The sequence below is a fragment of the Ziziphus jujuba genome, chromosome 2 (assembly GCF_031755915.1).
Source record: "Ziziphus jujuba cultivar Dongzao chromosome 2, ASM3175591v1".
NCBI classification, from domain to species: domain Eukaryota; kingdom Viridiplantae; phylum Streptophyta; class Magnoliopsida; order Rosales; family Rhamnaceae; genus Ziziphus; species Ziziphus jujuba.
Window position 1 is genome coordinate 15,445,113 of NC_083380.1, and position 16,601 is coordinate 15,461,713.

At 32.4% G+C, this 16,601-nt stretch overlaps 2 protein-coding genes across 2 annotated transcripts; both read left to right on the forward strand.

Annotated features, from left to right (window-relative positions):
- The first annotated feature begins 1,114 nt into the window (after positions 1–1,114).
- LOC107418594 (uncharacterized) lies at positions 1,115–9,349 on the forward strand. The gene is made up of 7 exons (XM_060814257.1): positions 1,115–1,239; positions 2,612–3,201; positions 4,211–4,290; positions 7,092–7,216; positions 7,740–7,804; positions 8,024–8,234; positions 8,895–9,349. The coding sequence occupies exons 1-7, from the start codon at positions 1,159–1,161 to the stop codon at positions 9,255–9,257; spliced, it is 1,515 nt and encodes a 504-aa protein (XP_060670240.1). The 5' UTR covers positions 1,115–1,158; the 3' UTR covers positions 9,258–9,349.
- A 3,438-nt stretch (positions 9,350–12,787) lies between these two features.
- Positions 12,788–16,098, forward strand: LOC107433503 (probable beta-D-xylosidase 5). Its single transcript, XM_016044788.4, has 6 exons — positions 12,788–13,241; positions 13,452–13,757; positions 13,880–14,049; positions 14,216–14,316; positions 14,400–15,164; positions 15,266–16,098. Exons 1-6 carry the CDS (start codon positions 12,798–12,800, stop codon positions 15,880–15,882), a joined length of 2,403 nt encoding a protein of 800 aa, XP_015900274.3. The 5' UTR covers positions 12,788–12,797; the 3' UTR covers positions 15,883–16,098.
- The last annotated feature ends 503 nt before the right edge of the window (positions 16,099–16,601 follow it).

The window sequence follows — 16,601 nt, forward strand, 5'->3', positions numbered from 1 at the left end:
ACTATTCAAAATATTGATATTGAGTTTTGAATACAGAAATATTGATAAAAGTATAGGCAAAAATATTAATATTAATAAAAAAATAGAAATATCTATATAATTTTTAATATCAACCTTTTAAATAAATATCGGAAAAGAACCGTATAGGTACACAAATATATATATATATATATATATTACACTAAGGTGGCCGTTTTATTAAAAAAAAAAAAAAAAAAACCTAAGTTGACCGGACTGAGTTTGACATTGAAGTTGTCTCTTGCAAGAAGATGGTGTAATTTCTCTTAAATCATGATTTCCCACTCCCACACTTTGGTTTCAGTTTAAATTTGCCAAACTTAATTTGACGTTGAAGTTATTTGAAAATGCTTAATAATTCCCCTTACTTGGATTTTTATTAGTTTAAGTTGGCCAAAAACTGATAAGTTTGGCATTGAATTAAGTTGTTGGCCAAAAAGTAAGGTAATTTTTTTCATCTATATGTATGGGTCTAACGGTCAAAACTCAATAGTTGTACGCTTTTAGATATATATACTCCACATGCACTTAATGGGTTTTATCTTGACTATCAATAAATTAAATGAAAAGTTATTGGAATTCGAAAAAACTATAAAGTAAACAATTTCGTTGTTGTGAACATGATATTTAATTATATGTAGTAGTCTTAAGCAAACTGTATAATAAAATAACTCTCCCAGACCCTACTTACAAGCATTCCCATAAAGTAAACCTAGAAAATCGGTGGTATTGGGCTTACCGATTGAAGATCAAAGCGGATCCGAAATTCAAACTTCAACCCCATAATATCGCTGAAGCAGACAAAAAAAGTATTAATTGTCAAGTTGGAAGATTAATTTCTTATTCCAAATGTTAATCCATAGAAACGTGCTAACCACATGAGCACCAACACTCTTACATATTATAAATACATACATATATATATATTTATATATAATATGGTTTCTTAAATCATGCGCATAGAGAGGGTTGCTTTTTTGGTTTCTAATTTTTTTTTTTTGTGGTAGTAGAAACCTAGCTCATGTGTAGAAATGTGGGAAAAGGATAGATGATGATCATGAAGAACAACAAAACATTTTAGAAAGAATGAGTAAAAACAGCTCGCAGCCGGGTTTCAAAGAAACGATTTGGCGGCCATTGATGAAGTCGTCTGCTATCTTCTTCATCCTCTTGCTCCTTTTAGTTGGAGGTTTTGTCTCCACCTACGTGCTCAATACTCCTGTAAGTATTTCAACCTTCTTAATGTATTCTTCTTCTCTATATTTTGTAATTTTCTAATCTCAAAATCTTGGATAGAAATTTGTCCAACAGTATATATACATAAATATATAATAATTTTCTACGTAGACGTTGTTATGCAATTTATATTGAACCTGGCACCTATTTATATGTAATTAGCGAAATATTTCATTGAAATTACACATAATTAAGAGAATATCCAATAGAATAAAATTATATATATATATATATATATATTGCATATATACATGTTAATATGTTATCTTAGATTATGGTAAATCATAATTACTGCAACTGTTTGGCTAAATGTTCTTTTTAACTCAAGAGGAAGTCATTAGTGTGAATATGGATTTTTTGTGGACATATGTTAAATTGGGGAAGAAAGATTGACAAATGTGGATGTTTGATAGTGGTTGTTTGTTGGTTTTTTCGTTTTTACACTGCATGTGTCATTTTTCTCCATACCGCCCTCAATTTTTCATATAATTAACTAGTTTGGGTTGTTATTATTATATAATAAATATATCATCAACTCTATAATTACTTTGGAAATAAATGCACTTTAATACTTTTAGTTTTAAAATTGTATACTTGGTCTTCATTTGTTTTTTTTTTTTTTTTTTTTTTTGGTTTTTTGTTTTTTTGTTAATTTCATTTTTATTGCAAGTTAGTCTAATTGAGTTTTTTTTTTTTTTTTTTTTTGGGAAAAGGATTTAAAATATCAATTATTATTTTGTAGTAATTAGTTAAAACATTATTATAAAAGTTTTGTGATAAGGAAAAAAAGATCCATATATAACACCTGCTTCGTGAAAGCACGTGTTTATATAGGAACATGTATTAGTATGAATTGCCATTATATATAGCATCAAATTATTGAGCCCATTGGATAAATAAGAGAAGAAGAAGTAATATATGATTGAGCTAATTGATTTAAATAATAAAATGCACTTTTTTTTTTTTTTTTTGGAGTTGAATAATAAAATGCACTTAAACTGAATACAAAATTCTCATCTTGTATATTAACAAGAGAAAATTATACTAACATCAACATCTTTTATAAACTTCATTTGTATCCTTTATTATTATTATTATTTCTAAAATATTTTAATTCTTTCCATTCACAAAATTTAGTGAAATCTTGATTTCTTTTAATTAATCTTGATTAGTTGAGTATTAAAGATCAATGACAAAATTAATGTTTCCTTCCACAATAATTCGATGTTTGATTCATTCGTTGCCAATATCAAAAGGAAAAAATAATAATAATCATGCATTTTAGTTTACGAGTCTTCTGTGATATCCATTCTAAAAGAGACCCTTCTTGTTTTTGGTACTGTACCTTACGTTGCAGATTCTGACTAGATCAACTCTGGGACCAATTCTAACAACCAAAATTACATCCCAAAAATGCCCTCAACAAAAAACCAAAATCCCCAAAAACTCCACACAAGATATGGAAATCCCACTCAATTGCACTGAGTACGTACACACACGAACCTGCCCCTCCAACAACAAACCTGACCACATTTCAGAACAAGATGCTAACTGCGTCTCATCAGAGCCGTCAACGTGTCCGGAATATTTCAGATGGATCTATGAAGATCTGAGCCCATGGTCCCACACAGGGATATCAAAGGATATGATAGAAAAAGCCAGAGCAAGGTCCCACTTTAAATTGGTGATAGTGGATGGGAAGGCTTACGTGGAGAGATATGATAGGTCATATCAGACGAGGGATTTATTCACATGGTGGGGGGTTGTACAGTTACTACGGAGGTACCCAGGAAAAGTGCCTGATCTGGAGCTTGTGTTTAATTGCCATGATCAGCCTTTGTTTAGTTATGTCCACGCCAATGCCACAGACCCCGGTTTGTTGTTTGGTTACTGTGGTGACGATAACACAGTTGATATTGCCTTCCCGGATTGGTCCTTTTGGGGATGGTAAGATTTTTCACCATGTTTTATTATTTTTACTTTTAAAGATTTTTATTTTTAAAAGGTATATTTCAGATTTTAATGGTATATTTCATCTCAACCCTTATAGTATGCACTAATAAAAATACAATCAATCATATTTTTAAATATTACAACTACCACTTCTTTAGAAAATATAGCTGATATTAGTTTGAGATTGTGCAAATGAATTTATAGAAGAGTTTTGAGGATGATTTTTAAAATACTGAGGAGATTAATGATATTTCTTAAATTAAAAGTATGAAATTATATTCAAATTAAACTTTAAGAGAGATAAATAAAATTGTTTTTTATCTTTTAAAATAATAAATTAAAAAATTACTTGTTGCCCATTTGAAGTGTAGAATTAAAATGGATTTGACTATACTACTTATTATATATTCAGTTGAATTAGATTGGATTATATTTTCAATATAATCTGATTGGAATAAACATAAAAGAAATTTTGCTTGCATGCACGATCGAAATTATCCTTTACACTACCAACATTTTGGTTCAGATATCTCATGACATAATCTTTTAAAAATGTTTAATCATAAAATATCGAACAATGTATATTTATATAGTTTTATAATTAAACATCTTTAAGGTTATTTAGTTATTAAGTACAATAATGCTAGCAATACTAAATTGTATATCAAATAATAATAGAAATGATATAATAATTTTTAATTGGTTTGTAATTTTCTATGTTTGAATTATATAAATTTTTCAACAGCTAGTGTACATAGTTACATCATTTATAAACATTTTTGACATCTTTGTGCTCCTTGCATTACTGTAGTCAGTAATACTGACCCCGAGCAATTTGAAATTGCTCGACCCATAGAAAAATGAACAAATGTCTGATTGTGTAAAGAAAAATCTTGCTTGTGAACTTAATGGTCATTTTCTCTTAATTGTTGGTGTTTAAATTTTTTAAAATTCACAAAAAAATTGTGGGGAAAGAAAATAAAACTAGAGTATTGGTGGGTAGGCCTGAGGTTAACATAAAGCCATGGGAGCATTTGGTGAAGGACTTAGAAGAAGGAAACAAGAAGATGGGATGGGTGGATAGTGTCACGTCCCGTGAAAAAGGACTTCCCGCTAGCGAAGCAAGTTGGGAACCTGCTATCAAAAGGTTCCATGAAGCAAGCTCGACGAGGACGTCGACGGCATAGGTGGGGGAGAATGTCACGGTTGAAGCATTTCATCAAACACTTGGTGAGCATTCTCTCCATTTTGGGCCTTCCAATCCATTTTGGGCCTTATAATCCACTTTGGGCCTATTTTGGGCCTTACAATGGGCCAAGCCATGTACATATCCATTCTAGATGTTTCTTTAGATATTTTATGTAAAGTAGGTGGGAGTAGGTGGGAACCATTCTCCACCGTAGGATTAAAGCAATTATAGCCGTAGGATTAAGCTTTGTATGCCTATAAATAGGTGGAGGCCTCATTTGGCCAAACCATCCAAGAATTCTCACATTCTCTTGTAAAGCTCTCTTTGTAGCAATATACTTTCATTCTCCCAAACTCTCTTTGTGCTCTAGCTTTCTTTGCTTAGCTTTCTCTTTTAGTGGGCAAAAGGCTTACTTAGTTGCAACAAAGGGTCGGAATAGCAACTAAGGCCGCACGGCTTGAAGGGTAAACAAACAAGTCTGTGACAAGTGGTATCAGAGCCAAGGTTAAAGCTAGCATCTAGAGCAACATGTCTTCCTCAGAGGTTGTGATTGAAGAAGCAAGGGGAAGGGATGCCATCCCCGAAGCTGCAAGGAAGGGACGTGGGCGTTCAAAGTCGAAGGACGTTCTCACCGCCATGGAGACCAAGGTGGTCAAGATGGAGTTGGCCGTTGCCGACATGTTGGAGCGGCTTGATTGTGTGGAGCAAGGCATGGGGGAGCTCGATGGCCGAGTGGAAGGCCAAGTGGGGGAGCTTAGAGGTACCATGCAAAGCACCAACGAGGCCAACACCGAGGCGTGGCGTCATGAAAGCCAAGCTTTCCAAACAAAGGTAATTGAAACCTTGTCCCTTATGCAAGCTCAATTAGATGAGAATAATTATACTACAGGTGGGGGAGACAAGTTCTATAAAAGTCCCCAAAGCAAGGAACATCAAAGAAGGCCACCATTACCTAGCAAAGATTGGAAGAAAGGAGCCAAGCCCGAACTAAAGCCAAAGAGAAATTGCTTCCTATGCGACGATCTCCATTGGGCAAAAGATTGTCCAAAGAGGAAGTCATTAAATGCCATGCTCGAAGAGAGGGAAACTAAAGAGCAAACACAAATAGGTTCCTTACAGCTGTTAAACGCTATCAAGGCTGCTCCTAAGGAGACAAAGAAGAGTGGCCTAGTGTTCGTGGAGGCAAAACTCAATGGGGTGCCCACCAAGGCGTTGGTGGACACGGGTGCCTCACATAATTTCCTATCGGTGGAGGAGGCGCGAAGGCTTGGGATCGAGGCGACCAAAGAAAGGGGCTCCGTAAAGGCGGTGAACTCAGATGCAAAGCCACTCCAAGGAGTTGCTAGAGGTGTGCAAACCACCATCGGCGATTGGGAGGGCCAATTGAATCTAACGGTTGTGTCCATGGATGACTACAAGGTTGTCCTTGGTATGGACTTCTTCAACCAAGTAAAGGCTTTCCCACTCCCATTTGCAAGCAAGTTATGCATCATGGATGGGGGAACGACGTGCATGGTGCCTACGGAACAAGCTAGCGAGCGGGAGGCCAAGGTTTTGTCAGCATTGCAAGTTGAGAGGGAGGAGCAAATCAACTTGGCTGCTGCCCAAAAGCCTAGTGAGGATGCCTTAAACCATGCCAAGACATCTCCTAAGGTACAACATGTGCCAAAGGAGTTGCACCAAGGGAGCTTGCGTGCATTGGCTTCAAGTTGTGGAAACGACAAGAGACAGCACGAAGAGGCTAAGGAAGGGAACTTAGCCAAACCATCACCTCAACAAAACGAGGTACATGACGGGAAGGCACGACGCTATGAAGAGTCACTTCCCATTGCAAGGAAAGGGGGCACGGAGGCCCTAGCGAAAGGTAAGTCAAGAGGAGCACCCTCGACGATAGTGACTTCACCCACCAAGAGTGTTGAAGCCACACCTGCGGGTCGAGTCGGTCAACATAAAGGCATACCCAACTACACCAAATACTTGGTGAAGGGGAAGGACCTGCCGGATGGTGAAGTAACTGGGGAGCACGAAGATACACAACGGCAACTCAAAGATCACATTCGGCGGGCAAGGAAGAAGGCGCGACGAGGGCGTCGCGAGTTTAGGTGGGGGAGAGTGTCACGTCCCGTGAAAAAGGACTTCCCGCTAGCGAAGCAAGTTGGGAACCTGCTATCAAAAGGTTCCATGAAGCAAGCTCGACGAGGACGTCGACGGCATAGGTGGGGGAGAATGTCACGGTTGAAGCATTTCATCAAACACTTGGTGAGCATTCTCTCCATTTTGGGCCTTCCAATCCATTTTGGGCCTTATAATCCACTTTGGGCCTATTTTGGGCCTTACAATGGGCCAAGCCATGTACATATCCATTCTAGATGTTTCTTTAGATATTTTATGTAAAGTAGGTGGGAGTAGGTGGGAACCATTCTCCACCGTAGGATTAAAGCAATTATAGCCGTAGGATTAAGCTTTGTATGCCTATAAATAGGTGGAGGCCTCATTTGGCCAAACCATCCAAGAATTCTCACATTCTCTTGTAAAGCTCTCTTTGTAGCAATATACTTTCATTCTCCCAAACTCTCTTTGTGCTCTAGCTTTCTTTGCTTAGCTTTCTCTTTTAGTGGGCAAAAGGCTTACTTAGTTGCAACAAAGGGTCGGAATAGCAACTAAGGCCGCACGGCTTGAAGGGTAAACAAACAAGTCCGTGACAATAGGGAACCCTATGCTTATTGGAAGGGAAACCCAGGTGTCGCTTGGACAAGGAGGGACTTGATGAAATGTAATCCTACAGACAAACAGGACTGGAATGCTCGCTTGTTTGTCCAGGTAATCTTTAATTTATTTATTTTTTTTCTCCTTTTCTTAATTCATTTCTTTATTTTAATTCTTTTTTCAGCTCTTTTTTTTTTTTTAACGCTATTATGTGTATTTTACAAAGCAGATGAAATCCTAATATATTATATCTTTTTTTTTTTTTTAATCATTATTATTTAGTTGTGCTCTTTATATGCTCATTCGCTTATTAAAATATAGATGGATAAGGATATTGTATAGGTGGGGGCACTAAAAACATAATTGTTGCAACATGCATTTTTTTTTTTTTTTTTGGATGACAATTACCAATGGAATCCATAAATCATATATCAATCTAGTTGGTAATCTTAAAATGTTTATTTTTTTTCATATTAAATTTAAAATATATATTTATAAAATAAAATTATATATTATTGAATATATTCGATTAGTATTATGATTTCAATAACGATCCAATTAGTACTCATGATGATGATGATGATGATGATAAATAACAAAAATGATAAATATGGTATGATCAATATTGCTTTTCCAGGATTGGCATCGAGAGACCAAGGAAGGGTTCAAGAATTCAGATTTAGCAAGCCAGTGCACCCATAGGTATATATATATATATATATATATAAATTATAATGTATATGTACATGCAATATATCAATTAATAATTGTTTATCTTCCCTCTTCATCTCCATTCGTTATAATTATACAGTATTAATGTTAATTTGATAATTTAATTGGCGCATTTCCAGCTTCGATTAACTATATACGTATATTATTTTTCTTTCTATTGTCCTTGATATAAATTCATGAACATTGCAGATTTAAGATCTACATTGAAGGGAACGCTTGGTCTGTGAGCGAAAAATACATTCTTTCATGTGATTCTCTTACTTTATTAGTAAATCCGAGATATTATGATTTCTTTAGCCGAGGTTTGAAGCCAATGCAGCATTACTGGCCCATAAAGGACAATGATAAGTGCAGATCCATTAAGCATGCTGTCGACTGGGGCAACATCCACCAAAAACAGGTAATAATTACGTTAGAAATGCCTTTTTAATTATGTCCCTTGCTACAACTTTTCCTATTGTTTATTATATAAAAAAATTTTAGTTCGAGGCTTCAATTTCGGGTTAAAAAAAAAAAAAAAGATTAATCATAATTCTGAGCCCATTAATTTTACCCCTAATTTCAATCTAGGCATTCTACTTTTTAATGTTTTCAATTGAGTGCTTCAATTTTGTGATTTCAAATTTGGACCCTATATTTTCTACTTTTCAACTGAGACCCTTAATTTTAGTTTTTGTTTCAATATGGATAAAACAAAAATGAAAATTATGGTTAAAATAAATACGTTATTATATATAAAAGATATCATTAAATAAATTCAAAAATATAAAATAAGATTAAAAAAAATCCTTCTTATAAGGGTTTAATTCAAAACTATAAAAATAAGATTAAAAAAATATCCTTCTTATAAGGGTTTATGTATGCAAAATCTACCTTAAAATAAAACAAAAATTGAGGCAGTCAATTGTAAAAAATAAATAAAAATAAAATAAAACTGGAAAGCCTAGATTGAAACAGTGGGCAAAGTAGAAGTATTTAAGCAGAAAAAGAATTCTCTAATTGCATGGTGTTAATTATGGATTAAGAGCAATTCATAATATAGACTGATATCTATGAATAGGCACAAGACATTGGCAAGGCAGCAGTAGAGTTCATCAAGGAAGAGCTAAAGATGGACAATGTGTATGACTATATGTTTCATCTGTTAAATGAATATGCAAAGCTATTAAAATTCAAGCCTACAATCCCTCAAAATGCTACAGAACTTTGTTTGGAGTCAATGTTTTGTCCAGCAAAGGACTTAGAAAAAAAGTATATGAGGGATTCCATGGTAAAGTATCCATCTAACGCTAACCCATGCACCATGCCTCCTCCTTTTAATCCTTCATCTCTTTTTTCAATTCTTGAGAAAAAGGCAGATTCACTTAAACAAGTGGACATGTGGGAGAAAATTTACTGGGAGAATCAGAATAAGCAAAGATAGAGATCTCTAAAGGAGTTGATTAATTTGTTCCGAATTTTTTTTTTTTAATGTATATTCTGATCATCACAAAATGTTATTATAAACATTCCATTATTAAGCACAATCTTTTTTTCTTTATTTCTCATTTTTCAAAAAGGACAATTTCAAGTTATTCAAAAAAGGATTACGTGTAATTTCTCCTATTCAAAAATTGAAAGTTTAATTATATACCCCTCACTATATAGATTTATGTGGCTGAATTGCGTTTTAGGTTGAAGTTGTCTCTCACAAGAAAACTGTGTAAATTTCCCTTAAATAATGATTTGGCACCCCAACACTCGAGTTTTAATTAGTTTATTTATTAGTTTTAATTAGTTTATTTATTTATTTATTTTATCATTTATAATAGTTTTTTTTATCTGATATCTTGAATCTATAATTTTCCAATAGTAAATGTGAGTGACTTATAATTGATTCAACTTTATTTGCCATTAGTTAGTTAATTTAAATTTGCCAAGCTGAGTTTGATTTTCAAGTTAATAATTTCATTTAGGTTTTATTTGTTGAAATTGTCCAAACTGATAAATTTGCAGATTACCATTTAATCTATTCACCAAAAATTATGCAACTTGATCTAAATTATGGTAAAAAGTTGTAAGCTATAATTAGATAGACCCCACACTAATTCGGCTTTATTCTTAATTTTTTTTAATCATTAAAACAACTTATAATCTAAAGAGGATAAAATGTTGTTGTTTCAAATCTATGACTTTATAAATGTGGGTATTGAGAGGCATATCAACTAAGTAGATCCCAATTATTTAAAGAAACTGGTCTTGAAATTTAAAATATATATATATAGATATAGAAGTCTTTTATGATGCAGATATTCACATTTTTTATAGTACGGACATCTTAAAAAATGATGTTTTTGAAAAAATTATTTTTTTATGAATATTTGCAGTGTGAAAAAATATGGATGTCTATATTATAGAATTTTTGTATATATATATATATATATATATGTGTGTGTGTGTGTGTGTGTGTGTGTGTGTGATATTGATATTTACTGATCTTTATTTAATTAATAATTTTGATAAGCTTTCCCATGAATTGGGCCTAGAACAAGCTCAAATGAACATCAAACAAACTGGATAGGAAATTCAAGCTTCAAGCGCAAAATATCGCAGAAGCAGACAAAAAAATTATTAATTTCCAAGTTGGGGTTACAATTTCTTTTTCTAAAAGGTAATCCATAACGTGCTAACCGCAGCATTAGGCTTCCTAGACAAACAGGTATATGTATATATATAACACCGTTTCTGAATTTAATTATTCAGGCATATATAGAGTGTAGAGCTCTTTGGTTTCTGTTTTGTTGAAGTATAAATTAATATGGGAAACGAAGTAGTAGGTGGCGGAGCCAGTGTGGGAGCAATTTAATTTTTTTTAATGGTTTAATCTTAGTAAATATTTTCATATTTTTATTATATATTGGCTCCATAATACTTATCTTCAACAAGCAACAGAAGCATATCTTATCCTCGGTCAAAAAGATAATTAGGATCTTCTATTTTTTAATTTATTACATAGAAAATAAAATTTATTTTAATTGGATATATTTAAATTAAACGAAATTTTAAATAGTAGACAAAATTTTTCTACATGCTTCAAATATACACAGGTGAAAGTGCTATATTATTTACATAAATGCATTTGAAAATACAATATACCAACATATTTATATATATATATTTTTTTCAGTATGACGAGAGAAGGAGCATCAGTAAAATCAAACAACTAATTTGATTTAGCTTTTTTGTTTGTATTTTTATCATATATTTATTGCTAAACACATATTTTCTTATATTTATATTATACAATTGTTTGTGAAATTTCCGTAAAACTAATTTGAATGAAATTATTTCGTTAATTATTTTTAAATTAAAGTTTTATAATTTGCAAAAATATTTATTTAAAGTAATCTAAAGTGTAAATTTTATTTTATATATACATATATATATATATATATATATATATAATATTAAAAGCATGTACATGTATTTAACGACAGAGTTTAGTTTTTTTTTAATTTTTTTTCTAAATTCAAGATATTTTTACTAAATTTTATTTAAATAAAATATCACTAAATTTGTGTAAAACAATTATTACTGTTACATTAATAAATAATCTATAATATTTTACTAAATAATTTAAAATTTATGCAAAGAATTTACAAATATTTTAAGTAGATTTTGAATAATCTTATTTAAAATTAGCATGTATAATTTTATATATTGTATCAATTATTTGCCCCCATTAGTCAAAAATCCAGGCTCACTTTAGGTTCCTCGATGATATTAATATGATGAAAATTTTTTGTCTTTATTTTCATGTTCAATCAATGATATATAAAAATTAACTGAGAAAGAAGCATTTTTTTCTTCACTTAATTATTTTTTAATTTTTTTTGCTAATGTTTTTAAATAATATGATATTATTAATTGTGGATGAAAATGGGGACTGAGAAAAAAAAACAGTAAAAGATTTGAATCCATATTAACACATTAACTAAAACAGTAATTTTTCTTTTAAGGCTAAAATAGTAAATATACATCACTAAAGCAGTTTTCACGTTTAACTGGAAAACTATCATAGAGTCAATACATATACGAGTGATCAAAACTACTACTATCACTAGACTATCTGAAATGAAAGTTAAAAGATACATGGAAATTATTTCTTGATGAAATACACAACGTATCCTAGGAGTCATGCTCATGTCGAAATTAAAAATTAGACTTCATATACTCTCAAGCTAATTTAATTGGTCAAGTATGCTTTCACTTTTTTATAAATTTTTATATTAATTTTTTTGTAAGAAAAAAAGACTAGCAGTAAACTTAGATACAGTGGAAAAGAAAAAATAAAAATAAAAAAACTAAACAAAAAAATAAAATAATAAAAAGATGACCATCACGTGATAGGGATTATTTGTTTTTTAAGTGAATGATATGGATTATTGTTGTATCTATATATAGTGTTGCAAAAATATATAATGTATTAATAAAGTGATATTTTCATATTTATAGAAGAAAGTTAACAAAATTATATATATATATATATACATATATATAAATAATATAGAAAAAAAAAACATATATACAGTATCCTAACTCTTTTCATTTTATTTCTCCTATTTGATAACTACAATCAGGTAAGATTTAAACATAATAATAACATCTCCAATAAATTAGTACTAAACAATCTCATTTAATTTTATTAATTAATTCAAGATAAATGGATTTTTAAATATATATATATATATAGAGATAAAATAGATAATATTTTATTAATAATATTAGTTATATGGATAATAATATTAGTTATAATCTTAACCGATCATTTTATAGGGATAATAAAAACCGGTTCATGATATATAGGGATAATAAAAACCGATTGACTTCATAAGTATTATGAGTCTGTTACACTAATAGCACTATAAATAGACAACTTCCACGCATAAGATTGGTACAAGTACAATACTAGTCAATAGTCAAGATGGCATGTTTTAGGTTGATCCTAGTGTGTTTTTGGTTTGCTTTGTTAGCCAGGAGTTATGGTAGAGAGATGAACCCAAAGGCTCTATCACTATCTAATGATGATGTAAGTCATGTATGCCACCCTTCGAGATTCATGAAACTTGGGTTGGAGATGAGCAAGTTTGCATACTGCGACTCTTCACTGTCATATGAAGTGAGGGCAAAGGACTTGGTGGACCGGATGACACTGGCAGAGAAGGTGCAACAGACGGGAAATACAGCCGCAGGAGTGGCGAGGATTGGACTTCCTAAGTACGAGTGGTGGTCAGAAGCACTCCATGGTGTCTCAAATGTTGGTCCCGGCACTATTTTCGATGATGTTGTTCCCGGTGCTACAAGTTTTCCGGTTGTTCTTCTCACTGCCGCATCTTTCAATCAATCACTCTGGAAAAACATAGGCGAGGTATGTATTAAAACTAATGCAGGTGTTTTCTAATTATTAACTAATACATTTGTAACTGTGATATTAATTATTTTATTTAATTTAGCGAATACATATTAATTAATTTATTAATTAAATGAATATATAATATAATGTAAATTGTGACATTAAATTATTAATTGAGTGAATATATATTAATTAAATGAATATATATGTCATGTATGTTTGCAGATTGTGTCGACTGAAGCAAGGGCAATGTATAATCTAGGAAGAGCTGGATTGACATTTTGGAGTCCCAACATAAATGTGGTGAGAGATCCAAGATGGGGAAGATGTCATGAGACACCCGGTGAAGATCCATATGTAGTTGGTGTATATGCTACCAATTATGTGAGGGGGCTTCAGGATGTTAAAGGGACAGAAAACACTACAGATTTGAACTCTAGACCTCTGAAGGTTGCTTCTTGCTGTAAGCACTATGCCGCCTATGATCTTGATAGTTGGCTTGGAGTGGATCGATTCCATTTCAATGCTAAGGTATGTGGCGCTTTCTCCTTTAAATACTAATTATTCATTTCTTAATCATCATAAATAATGATATAAATAACTCTCCCTCTATGTATATACTTATGTTTAACTTATGATCAATTTGTCATTAGGTTACCGAACAAGATATGATGGAAACTTTTCTTCGTCCTTTTGAGATGTGTGTCAAAGATGGTGATGTTTCCAGTGTGATGTGCTCTTTTAATCGTGTCAATGGCATTCCAACCTGCGCCGATCCTAATCTTTTAAAGGGCCTCATCAGAGGCGAATGGGATCTTCATGGGTACCTATTTTAATTATCAATTCATAAATATATGTGTATATATATATATATATATAGCCGATAATCAACATTTTATTTTATACATTAAGCATCAATCGATAAAATATGTTCGTTTTGTTTGATATACTTAAACTTAACAGTTTTATTTTGTTTTGCAATGTGGCAGATATATTGTCGCTGATTGTGATTCTGTTGAGGTAATTGTGGATTATACCAAATTTTTAGGGGACAATAAAGAGCAAGCTTCTTCACAAACCCTTACAGCAGGTTTGTAGCTCTTAATAAGACTTATTATACATAGTTTTATATTATTAATATTAATGACTCCAATGCAACAATTTTATTATTAGGCTTGGATCTGGATTGTGGAACTTTCTATCCTGAAAGTCTCCAAAGCGCGGTTCGTGCAGGATTAATCAAAGAAAGTGACATTGATAGATCACTTAGGTATCTTTATGTTGTGTTGATGAGGCTTGGTTTCTTCGATGGAAGTCCTGAATTCCAATCTCTTGGTAAGGATGATGTATGCTCGGATGAACATGTAGAGTTGGCCGCTCAGGCAGCAAGGGAAGGAATTGTACTTTTGAAAAATGATGATGATACTTTACCTCTCGATATCAACAAAGTTAATAGCATTGCAATAGTAGGACCTCATGGCAATGCCACAACTGCCATGATTGGAAACTATGCCGGTGTCCCCTGTAAGATGGTTTCTCCATTTGATGCATTTTCCGCAATCAAGAACAAAAAGGTTACATTTGAAACGGGATGTTCCAATGTTACATGTGTTGGTAACGATGGATTAATTTTCACAGCAATGGAATCCACTAAAAATGCAGATGCTACATTATTGTTTGTGGGTTTAGATCTCTCCATAGAGGCGGAGTGGGTAGATAGGAAGAATCTCCTGCTTCCAGGAGACCAAACTGACCTCATCAACCAAGTAGCTGCAACTGCCAAAGGTCCGGTTGTTCTTGTAATCATGTCTGGTGGAGGGGTTGATATTACTTTTGCTAAGAATAATCCAAAAATCAAATCCATTTTATGGGTTGGATATCCTGGTGAAAAAGGAGGCCAGGCCATTGCAGATGTTGTGTTTGGCAATTACAATCCAGGTGAGCTTTTTTTTTAAAATTAATTAATTAATTTCTTTTTTTTTTCTCTAATTCATTACTCAAAACTCAACTCAATATGTACCTGACAATCAATCTATCAGGGGGTAGATTACCTATGACATGGTACGAAGCTGATTATGTTGACCAGATCCCAATGACATCAATGCAACTGAGGCCGGTTGAAAGCTTAAATTATCCTGGAAGGACTTACAGGTTCTTTAATGGGTCAACTGTTTACCCATTTGGTTATGGAATGAGTTACACAAAATTTGCATACAAGCTTGTATCATCCACTCAAAAGCTAGACTTCAAATTGGAAAACCACCAGCATTGTCGCGTGGTCAACTATTCGGATCCCAAATTTAAGTCAGATTGTCCGGCTGCTGAAGTGGACCAACTAAGCTGTGAAGCTAATACAGTGACACTTGAAGTAGCAGTGCAAAATGTGGGTGACAAGGATGGGAGTGAGGTTGTACTCGTATATGCAAAGGCTCCACAGGGTATTATTGGAACTTCTATTAAGAAACTGATAGCATTTGAGAGAGTATTTGTAGCTGCTGGTGGAACCCAAAATGTCAAATTGGAACTTGATCCTTGCAAGAGCTTCAATATCATCCAAAACACCGCTTACAATGTGTTGCCATCTGGTATTCATGGAATCGAGATTGGAAATAATGCCACGATCTCAACGACTCTTCAAGTCAACCTCCATCATTAGGATTATAATTAATTAATTACTTAGGATTTGCTTGCTTTATTAGGATTTTATTAAATTTATTTATTTATTTATTTTGGTGTATAATTCTATTTATTAGTCCATAAAATGGTTTCTGCTCAAGGATTGTAGGTGTTCAAGGATTGTAGTTTTATGCTTAGGATTGTAGATCTTATGCTTTTTTTTTTTGAAATAAAATGTTTAATTTTTAGACTATAAGCTTGTTTTCAAATATTTTTTTGGGTGCTAATCGATAATGTGTTGATATGATAATTAATTAAAATTAATGAATTTCAGTTTTATTATGTAATGCTTATGGAGAGAAATAACGTTCTAAAAAAAATCACATAACGCTTTAAAAAAGTTAAAACTATTATCAATTTAAGAATGTGCTAAAACTATTGTCAATTTAAACTTAAACTAAAGCCTATTAAACTAAAGCCTATTGTTTTAAAACAATGCAAAGATATTATATATATATATATATATATATCTATGTGTGCTAAAAAAAAAACCTAAAGATTTTATACTAATTGTAAATTTCAAGTTTATATACAACAACCCGAAGATAAATTAACAAAAACGTTTGTAAGTATCTCGCCAAAATAACCGTGATAACTAAAGTATTATCCTTTAGATGATAAAATCTAAGGATTCAAACTTGTTTGAGTTTTTGAAAATTGCTTGCTGCGGAAGAAGAAATAGAAAGAACGGTGGGAAGA

Coding starts and splice junctions, on each gene's coding strand:
- LOC107418594 (XM_060814257.1), top strand. CDS start 1,159: ATGAAGTCGTCTGCTATCTTCTTCATCCTCTTGCTCCTTTTAGTTGGA. Junction 1,240..2,611: donor CCTACGTGCTCAATACTCCT/GTAAGTATTTCA, acceptor CTTACGTTGCAG/ATTCTGACTAGATCAACTCT. Junction 7,217..7,739: donor ATGCTCGCTTGTTTGTCCAG/GTAATCTTTAAT, acceptor TTGCTTTTCCAG/GATTGGCATCGAGAGACCAA.
- LOC107433503 (XM_016044788.4), top strand. CDS start 12,798: ATGGCATGTTTTAGGTTGATCCTAGTGTGTTTTTGGTTTGCTTTGTTA. Junction 14,050..14,215: donor GGCGAATGGGATCTTCATGG/GTACCTATTTTA, acceptor GCAATGTGGCAG/ATATATTGTCGCTGATTGTG. Junction 15,165..15,265: donor GTTTGGCAATTACAATCCAG/GTGAGCTTTTTT, acceptor TCAATCTATCAG/GGGGTAGATTACCTATGACA.